This window comes from Fukomys damarensis, unplaced genomic scaffold, assembly GCF_012274545.1.
Source record: "Fukomys damarensis isolate Sample0158 unplaced genomic scaffold, DMR_v1.0_HiC HiC_scaffold_12, whole genome shotgun sequence".
NCBI classification, from domain to species: Eukaryota; Metazoa; Chordata; class Mammalia; order Rodentia; family Bathyergidae; genus Fukomys; species Fukomys damarensis.
Window position 1 is genome coordinate 14,427,573 of NW_022900924.1, and position 10,300 is coordinate 14,437,872.

At 52.2% G+C, this 10,300-nt stretch overlaps 1 protein-coding gene across 1 annotated transcript; it reads left to right on the top strand.

Moving 5' to 3' along the window:
- The first annotated feature begins 4,591 nt into the window (after positions 1 to 4,591).
- LOC104848330 lies at positions 4,592 to 7,728 on the top strand. The gene is made up of 4 exons (XM_010604185.2): positions 4,592 to 4,623; positions 4,773 to 4,976; positions 6,191 to 6,254; positions 7,178 to 7,728. The coding sequence occupies exons 2-4, from the start codon at positions 4,851 to 4,853 to the stop codon at positions 7,726 to 7,728; spliced, it is 741 nt and encodes a 246-aa protein (XP_010602487.1). The 5' UTR covers positions 4,592 to 4,623; positions 4,773 to 4,850.
- The last annotated feature ends 2,572 nt before the right edge of the window (positions 7,729 to 10,300 follow it).

Below are 10,300 nucleotides of genomic sequence, written 5' to 3' on the forward strand. Positions count from 1 at the left end.
GGCTGATTTGGAGCAAAAGGGGCCCAGACAGTTCCTTTCAGCCCTTTTATAGTGTCATTATTCCACTAGGGCATGCTGTACCCTGATGACTTAATCACCTCCTAAAACTCTACCCCTACCAGCTATCACACTGGTGATCAAATTTCAACACATAGATTTTGAAGGACCCAGTCCAACTCTAGCATCTACCCAGGTTATAAAACTGCCATACAGACTAGTGGAGCTCAGTGGTGGGTGTGTCTGTGGATGATTGACATGTAGGTTGACAACTGAGGTGGAAAGACCCACCCCGGATGTGAGTGGTACCAGCCAATAGGCTTAGAGCCTGGGTGGAATAAAAAGGGAAAGTAGTAGGAGGTCTTGCCTTGTGCTTCTTCAGAGGAGATTCAGCCTTCACTACCACCTTTACACATTCATCTCCAGTTCTTTCAACCTTTTAATGCATGCCTACCTAGTAAATCCTTTATATAATCTCTCTCTCTCTCTCTCTCTCTCTCTCTCTCTCTCACACACACACACACACACACACACGCACAATTACATTAAATTTGTACCTCTAGTGAACCATAACTGGCACATCTACATACACATTGGTTTATATACATGGCTGCATATACACTTTGCTCTCACACTATCACAAGCACCTACTCTTGGTCACACACTCACACATTCCCTCACATGCACAGACACACTCAAATATATGCACACACTTTACACTTCACCCCTCCATACCCACCTTGGCAGAGGATGGACCAATTCTGCAGGGGATGGGGGGGCTTCTACTTAGGGATTTTTAAATTAAAAATAATCTCACTGGCATGAGGCACCCTGGCCCTGCCAGTTCATCCCCAGCTGTGTGACGGCTTCTGTGAACACCGCGCCGGGCCTGAGAAGCACAGGACCTGTTTCGTCCCCTGCGTGTGTTTCTTGGGAGCTGCGGTGTCCCTGTGTCCTTCCTCGCCAAGGGCCGAGGCATCCCAGTTAAGCAGCGTTGAGGTATGACAGCTTTCTTCTTTTTCTTTAAACACCTCTGGGTGTCGAGGGAGGAAGCAGTGAGTCTCCATCTCCGGTCTTGGGCTCAGGAGGCTGAGAATTCAAGGAGCAAGACCAAGGGTGTGCGGCCCTGAAACCTGAGCCTGACCAGACACCAGCTCTGAGCCAGCAGTGGGGAGTGGATGCCCCCCTGTTCCTGGCTCCTGATACAGACTAGCATGCTTCTCTGCAGTGAGCTCCAGGCCTTGAGTTCTGACTGGATCCTCTGGCTCCCCAGTGTGCAGATGGCCCTTTTGCATACTTCCACCCCGACTCTTCAGGTGGCCACTGTGAGCCTACCTGCTGGAGTTTCCTCCGGGGAATCCTAACTGATGCAATGTATTGTGAACATTATAATGATATGCAGCCATAGCAATGACAGGGGTGAGCTAGAAAATAAACAGAAGTCCCCATATTGTTCCACAAGCCTTACAGGACTGTCCTGTGCCCTCCGCTTTGTACCACAGCCCAAGACCTTCCTGTTCAAGGGTGAACTCCTGGGAGTGGGATAGAAATGTAGAGTCCAGCCTGCGGGTGTCTCTCTGTAGTACAGCACTTGCCTAGGGTACGCACCACACCCACACACAGGATGGAGAATCTCAGGCACCACCCCAGATCTATGGGATTAGACTCCAAGCACATGAAAATTAGGGAGCCCCTGGTCTCAGGAGCCTACGGGGGCGAGATTCCTTCCATATAGGGCTGCCTTATGACTTCTCCTTTCTGTGTGGGACTGGGCGAGCTCTTCTCCTGGTTTTAGACCCACCCAGCATGCAGGGAACCAGCCCGACCTCTCTGGCACTGCAGGGAGCCCTGTAAAACCTGCCTGGGAACACTCTGCCCCTGCCAGCTTGCAGAAGGCATCTCGCTTGCCCTACACACAGAGGTGCCAGCCAATTTGGAGACACCCCCGAAGAAAGGGTTTCTGGTCCCCACAGTTTGAAACGTGATTGCCAAGCCATCCCATAAATCTGCTTCAGAAAGCTGCAGAGATTTTTTTTTTCCCCCTTTGGAGGTAAAAGAAACAAAAAGCTAACAAAACTAATCCCTGGCTGTTCCTTGAAGTGGACTCAGATGGAAATAAAATCTTTCCACAAAGTGAGCTTTGGCCTTACTTCCTCGTTTTGGGTCCAAAAATGACTTTCCAAGCGCGTGTTAGCAAAGGCCTGGACGGAGCTAGGGAAGGCGGGCCCGCGGCAGAGGCGGTGGCCCCGGCACCTTCACTGGGGAAGCTCGCTAGCTGGCGGGCTGCGAAAACATTATTCTTTAATTAAGAGAGTAGAAGCAACTATTAGAGAAGTCATCAAACTCTAGACAGGAAAAGGGCTTGGTTTCTGCTGCCCTGGCGCTGCCCACAGCATAGAGAGAAGGTGTTGCCACCGGTTTCTGGACTGGGGCGAAGTCAGGCCTCTGGTGACCACTGGAGGACTTTATGGAATGGGTGGGTAGGGGCTGGTTGCCCAGGCTGAAGACCAAAAGGGCTCCACGGACTTCCAAGTGGAGGGCAGGACTTTGCCAGGCAGTCTCTTGGCAGAATGCGCTTTTTGTCTTTTTCCACCCAAGTTTGCCTCCTTCAGCCGCAATGTTGGAAGCCAACGAGGGCAACTATGTTTGCTCGTTTTCTGTTACTATAATGAAATACCTGAGGCTGGGTGATGTATGAAAAAGGAGCTCATGGTCTGGGAGCTTCGAGAGCATGGTGCCAGCTTCTGCTGGCTGAGGAGGAGGCCTCCTCGTCCACATTGCATGTGACATCATAATGGGCAGGCGTCCAACAGGGAGAGAACACACTGACAGCCAGGAAGCCAGAGACAGACCATGGAGAGGCCAGGATGGACGTCCCCCTAGGGTCTACCTCTGACGCCATCCCGAGGGGACAAACCACACCAAGCTGCAGCAGTGACCTATCATAGAGAGGGACCTCTCCCTCCCTTTGTGCCGGCCAGTTTCCTGTTTCTCCCGAATCCATTTTCTGTCTTTCCTCAGCTCTCTTTGGTACACAGGAAGGTCGACCACCGGCACGACAGTGCCCAGTGTCCCCTGCTCCTGGTTAGGTTCAGCTCATGGGAGGCTCCAGCAGGGAAGAGAGGAGGCAGGGAAACCATTCTCCCACACTCTGCGCCCTGATCGGGGGCCCTCTGTGTCCTGGCGGAAGTCCGGCAGTGGCCATATTCTCTCTGAATTTCTGGTTCTCCTCAGAGCCAGCTCTCCCACCTTCGTTCACATCCCCTCCTTCATCCTCTTGTGCTAGGGCCACAGTGGTTTTCCTCTCTTGCAAATCTCTCAGTTGTCTCCGATGCCGTTTCCCTAGCAGCTCTCCCAGTACCTTAGCACTAGCGAGCCGGATTTTAATAACTTGCTCTGGAGCCATCGATCGGTGGCTCTGTCTTCCCTACTCAACACTGAACTTGCGCATCTCTGTGGCAACCCGGACGTCTCCGTGGAAACCCTCACTCTGGTGTCAGAGGGCGGGGCCTGTGGGACGATGAGGCCGCGAGGGCGGAGCTGGGGAGAGCAGAGGGAGGAGACCCTTGAGAGCCCGCCCCGCCCCTGCTCTCCACCGCAGGTTCAGGGACACAGCGGCCATCCGTGAAGCAGGGCCGGGGCCTACTGAGAGCGCGACCTTGCTGTACCCTCGTCTCTGGCCTCCAGCCTGCAGACCACCGCAGGACTGACCTGGCCACGCTCACTATTTCAAGCCCCCAGAATCTCCACTGCCCTGGGGACCGAGCCCCGCTGCCCATAGGCACCTGGTGATGGGGGCTGTGCCCTCCCGACCGGGGGACCCATCTCACCTGCACAGGACCTCACTTTTCACCCAACCTCACCTGCCTGTGGGGCTCTAATTCCAACTCTTGTCTCCAGAAATCCTCTAGACGAGATAGAGTTGCCTTTCAGGGCTCCAGATGGCCCCCTGGGGAAGCTCTTATCACACTTGAAACACTTAATGGTTTAACTGCCACTTGCTTGTTTCCATATCTGTCTTTCTCCCCCATCCTGAGCTTTTCAGTCAGACTGAATGAGGCCAGGTGGAGCCTGGTGGAGGAGATGGGGTCTGAGCAGAGCTGGAGGGATGAGGTGGGCAAACCGCAGTGGGTACCAGGGCAGGAATTCATAAGCCCAGAGGAAGCCCTGCCCAGCGGGTCTACCAGTTAGTCTGAGGCCAGCCAGGATTATTAATCCATCGTGCTGCCGTGGATGTGGGAGTGATAGATGGCCCTTGACTATTAGCCCTGGCTGAGTCTCCCTGTCTTCCTCCAAGGCTCTGAATTATGTTTCTGTCTGGTGATCTGGGTTTCTCAATGCAAGATAAATTGGTGGAGGAGAGGGATCTACAGTGATGAGCAAAACACGAGAGCGCTCGCCCATGAACACAGAGCACAGAGACATCTTTATAAGTGTTGGTGTTTCCATGGAGAACAGGGTGGAGGGGGCGGCCAGAAGTACTCTCCAGGGCACAGTGACTTCTGGGTTGTGATCTGGAGCCTGGGGCTCTGTGCAAAGAGCGGGGAAAGAGCATTGTCAGCGGGGGACGGCAGATGTGAGTCTGAGGCGTGAAGGAGCGTCCTGGGTTCAGGCAAACGCAGACAGGTGTGTCTGGAGGAGGGTGTGGGAAAGGCCTGGTGTGCAGTGATTTCCTCTCTTCTTCCTTTCTCCGGGGAGAAGGAGCCTCAGCAGGTGCCTCCTCAGGATGTTTTGCAAATGGCTGCCAATGAGAGTGCGCTTGCTACTGATTTCAGGCTTCTCATCAAAAAGAAATTTCCCATCCCGATCAAGCGGGAAGTCAGATCTCGCCTGTCCCTCTGTCTTCTGGGTTGATGGCTCGGCTCCTGTGCTGGGACAACCTGTGGCCTCTGGGGCTTGGCCCTGGGATGTCGGACAGCAGGGCCCTTTCCGACGGCCAGGAGCTCCACCACTGCCATCTGGGCACGCACAGGTGCTGGGTGAGCTCAGAAACGGCCCTAAAGTAGCTTCAGAAAAAGACCATTTGGGGCACAGAGCAGACATTCCAGCCGAGCTCCCTGTCCCACAACTGCTTCCGGGTCTAGAGGGTTTCAGTTTGTGTGATTTGGACTCATCTGAACGCAACTCATCAAGGTGGATTTGTTTGGTTTCAAGCTCTGCGAAGCCTTGCTTGGTACCTAAGAAACCTTACAGTCTTTGTGTCCACCACCACCCCCACAAGCGGGAGGTGCCCTACAGGCTCCAATAGGACCAGAAGGGATTGGAAGCCCAGCTGTCAGGAGCCTGGGGATTGTTGGCTGCTATGTTCTTTTTTGTTGTTGTTGTTCCTTGAAATCTCTCCATTTTCGGTGACAAGAGCGATCATTCATTCATTCAGCATGCAGTTGGTGAGGGCTTACTGTGTTCCAGGCACTGAGCTAAAGCCAGGCAGGCAACAGTCAGTGTGGATGCAACTCATTCCCTCTGGTGTGAAAGACAGACGTCACAGCACACAGAGCAGTTCAGTTGGACATGCGATTTTTCAACACCTCAACAAATGTTTCTTGAACATCTGCTATGGGCTCAACATAGTAGCCCACATCACATCAGTGAGGAAAACAGACATAGCCCAAGTAGAGATGCAAGCGATACAGGGGCAGAAATGAGACGATGTACATAAAAATATCTTTCCCAGACTCCCTTGCACCTTAATGTGGTCATATGACAAAGTCTTGGCCAATGGGGTTTGAACAGAGGTGATACATGCAATTTTCATTTTGAACCCTTAAAGGGGAGTTATGTGCCCTGCTCTTCAACTTCTCTAACCTCCCTCTGGCTGGAATTCAGACATGATGGCAGGATTTGAGGCAGTCATGTTGGGCCTTGAAGTGGAACTGTGTGTTGAACTGCTGTTAGTTTGGCCCTCTGTCATTGCAGGCAACCTCCTCTCTGATCAATGTGCTATGACCTCCATTCTAGGGCTCCCGGGCGGCTTCCATGATGATTGCTCACTCTGCCTGGTCACGCCTCCCTTCCCTTCCTTCCTTCCCAGAACCCCACACCTGCAGTGGGTTCGCTTCCCACTGATTCCAAGCTCCTGGGCTTTGGTACCTGACATTTTGTTCAGCTCAAGGTGCATTTAGCTGGGCACCTTCTGTGCTAGGTAGGGTTTGGGCTAGAAACCAAGAGTCAAGATTTGGGCTCTTCCTTCTAGGAGCTCAGGATCAAAGTCAAGGTCATGAGAAGCCTCTTGGACAACGATCTCGCTTGGACATTAGGTATGATGTGGATGGGTTGCCTCTGCCCCTTCCTGGCTGCGTGACCTTGGGTGAGTCACTGTATCTCTCTGAACCTCATCTGTAAAATGGGGATGACGCTAAAAATGTCTACCTCAGTGGGTGGCTGAGAGAATAAAATGTGTCCCCAGCAAGCTGCTCAATTGCACCGCTTGCTGTCACAGCCACCCTAGAGGTGCAAGTTCAAGGTTACAGAGGTGGGGGTGGGGCGAATCCCAGGCCCTCTCTGGAAGTCACAGAGAGATGGTGCTGGGTTCCCTTTGGAGGATGCTCTCTCCCTCCTCTCATGGGGTCTGGGCATTTGGGGACCTGTGATTTCGTCTTGGTGCCCTGGGACCACAAGGGTTGAACATCCGTGCAGCTCACAGACACAGGAAAACTGCACGAAGAGGCAGGGGAAATATTTCCATCTCCGATAAGGAGTGGATGTGGAACATCCATCTTGGGCATGGAGAGGGGTGGGAAGGGGCCACCGAGGCAGCCCTGATAAACGACCCCCAGCCACAGCAGAGGGGCAGGGAGGGAGAGGACCTGAGCCTGGGCCGGGGACAGGGCCACTGCAGGCGTCCAAGCCAGCTCTCTGGTGGGTGGCACCAAGAATGTGAGTCAGCACCCGGTGTTTCAAAAGCAACAGCAGCTTTAACCGGGTCTGGACGGGGTCAGCGGGAAGGTGGCATTTCCTACTGGTCAGTTTTGAGCCGATCTGGATAGGATGCAAACGGATTTCTGAGTAACTTGTGGTGGGTTGTTGGACAAGACTGAAGAATGTTATTTGCCTTAAAATGGCTGCTTGAGAAGGAAACTAAACACTGCTCGGCTTGGGCTGGGCTTGCCGGCTGTTGGGCTGGCCTCGCCTGGCCGTGTGGGTTCCACTCTGCTCTGTTCCATTCCCGGCTCTTTCCCAGGCTGTGCCTTCTGCCCTGGGCGCTGCTTCTCCGCATCTTTAACCTGGACGGGAGCCCACACCTGCTGGGATGCCACTTTCCAGAACATTCTTCTCCGTCACCCTCTGACCAATGGTGTTGCATTTACCGCCAGTCCGGCTGGACTAATGGGGCACGTGACACCCAGGGAAGTGAGATCACCTGTCCGAGCCCTTGGCTGGGGACTGGCGGGGTTTGAACTTGGATCCAAAAACCCAGCTTCGGTGCCTGTGTCCCCTCATTACCGAACCACATTCCGCCCTTCTGTCTTTGAGTGGATTTTCCAGGTCCTGGGTGGATCCCAGGAAGGCCTCGCAGCTGGGTCACCTGCTCCTCCTCTGACCCCTCAGCCCATCTCACTGTCCTTGTCTGGTGTGAAAGGGTCGCAGGGCAGGCAGGTGGCCTGTGCCAGTCTCCTTGTGGGGACCACCTTGCTGCCCAGCTGGGTACCTTGGCTTCCGGCTGGTGACCAAGCATGGCTGAGGTCCCAGGCCTTGGCCGTTTGTGCCCAGCAGCCCTTGGACCTGTGCTGACCGGGGCTGCCCCATGCTTTCTGCTTCCTCGTTTGCCTTCTTCGTCTCCTCCTGAGGGCAAAAGCTGGCCCCCGTCCTGTGTTTCTCTGGTCCTTAACTTCTTGGTTGGTGCTCTGCCCACATTTGTAATAATGTACTATTTAGAAAATAGCAAGTAAAACAAATTTTTGGGTATGTTTTCTTTTTATTGAGTTTATTGGTACATTCTAGGCATACAGTACAGTTACATTCATCACTGGGATCTTGTACCTTTACATGACAGGTCTTGGTTCTCATTTTGCCCCTTGTCCCTGCCCTCCCTTTACCCCCTCTCCCCCTCCCCATTTACAGACACTTTATTTCCATTTTTCATTTTCTCATTTTTTTTCTTTTCCCTTATTCCATTTTCCCTACCCTTTCTACTTTCCCTACACCTTTAGCCCTTTTTGTCCTATTTTTGTATATTTTCATATTTACTGATATTTACTGTTGTGTTCACACTGGGATCGTACCTTTACATGACAGGTCTTGGTTCTCATTTTGCCCCTTGTCCCTGCCCTCCCTTTACCCCCTCTCCCCCTCCCCATTTACAGACACTTTATTTCCATTTTTCATTTTCTCATTTTTTTTCTTTTCCCTTATTCCATTTTCCCTACCCTTTCTACTTTCCCTACACCTTTAGCCCTTTTTGTCCTATTTTTGTATATTTTCATATTTACTGATATTTACTGTTGTGTTCCAATTTCACCTCTCCCACCCACTCTTCGAAGGAGGCATTCTGCACACCTGAGTCCAGGGGAAAAAAAGCAACACAGAGACTTACCTTGGCTTTTGAAATGTAAGATCCTGCACCTTTTAATGGGGGAGTTCAGGTCCTGGAAAACATATTTGGGATCTATTCTGAATGGGAGCGAGCCACATCTCCTGAATCAGAAAGAGAATAACCAAGCCGAAGAAGGGAGGGGGAAAAATGGAGAGCACCTGAGACAGGAAAGAGCTAAGGGGATGGTGGGGAGGGGAGCTGATCTGAGGAGGCCGAGCAGACACAAGCAGCTGGATCAGCCTTCGCCTGAAGGTGTCTATGGCCAGGGAGGGACCTGAGCAGTGTGACTGTCCAGTCTCCTCTCCAGAAGGTGCTGAGGACCACACTGGCTTTCTTCCCTAGTGGCATTGGCTAGGACCTCTCTTCTGTCGCAGCTAGGATGCCACATAGCGAACAGCCTGACTTCCCTGCATGGCCATCAGCAATCCTTCTCCTGTGTTTAGGTGCTTAGCATCGCCCTGCATCCACAGCGGCAGGACCGCGTGGTCTTGCTCTGGTCTCGCCATGCTTGGCATTCCCGTCTTGGAGGGGCGCTGGGCTCCCCTGGAGGATAAATAAACTCTTCCTTATCTGCAGAATGAAGTCCAGAGGTCTCAGTGTATCGCAGACTTGTGCTGGGCAATGGATGAATGAACACGTTCGAGGCTGGCGTGGGAGGAGGAGCAGGGGAAACGTCGGCTGGGTGGCAGACCAGGCCTGAGACCTGGAGAAGCCAGCCAGCCACAGCCACCCCTGAGGACGGCCGGGCCGGCGGACGCCTCTCGGTCAAGGCAAGCAGGAGGGGCACCGTTCCACCTGCCACGCTCCCTTGTACTAGGCATCTAAGCCAATCTCAAAGGGGCAGCCTCCTTGTTCCAGACTTCATTTTAATCGGATAAAGTTCCAGATCACTTAACTCAGTGCACGGTCATTTAAAAGCTTTTCTGCCGGGGCCACAAATCCTTCAAGAGCCATCCCGAAGGGGCTGCACCAGAGGCCTGCTTTCTACTCGGTCCTCGGTGGGCAGTAAATCAGCTTCCTCCTTTCCCTCCTTCTCGGAGTTGAAGATCGGAGCTTCCTGCCAGAGCCAGTGAACAGGCCTGGAGCTCTGCAGAGAAGCAGGTCTCCCCTGGGGAAGGTGGACGGGTGTCGTGAGGCTCCCTGGGGACCTCGTAGTGTTCTTGATTGGCTTCAAAGATCCAGGCCCAACCCTAGTCTCCAGCAACTGGTCAAAAAGGGGAGGCAGGTGAGACCGGTAGCACTTGGGGCCGTCTTGGAGCAAGACGCGCAGCCTCAGAATAACAAAGGTGAGCATCATTAATGAGCATCGAGGGAGCCTGAACTAAAATATATTTGGAACTCTCTGTATTCCTGAAGTAATCCATGTTTTTAGAAAAAAAATGAAAAAAACACAGGCAAGCCAAAAGAAATACAGAAAATGTACATATATTTCTAATCCCTAGGCCTAGACATAACATCATTAACCTGTTGTGGTTTAGCTTTCCCATAATTTTATGCATAAATATATAGGTCTTTTAATAAAATAACGTTATACCGCACAGGCTGTTATACGACCTGCCTTTTGCACTTAGCAATATATCAGAATATATTTCTTTGCAAGCCAATGTGCAGCTGGTACCTCATCATTTTTAATTGTTACACAGAATCCCAGTGTATGAATGACCTCAGATTAAACAGCAATTTAACCAATTTATTATTGTTGACATTCAGGTGCTTACCAACTGTTTGCATTGTGACTCATAATGTAGTGAGTGCTTTTCTCTTATTATT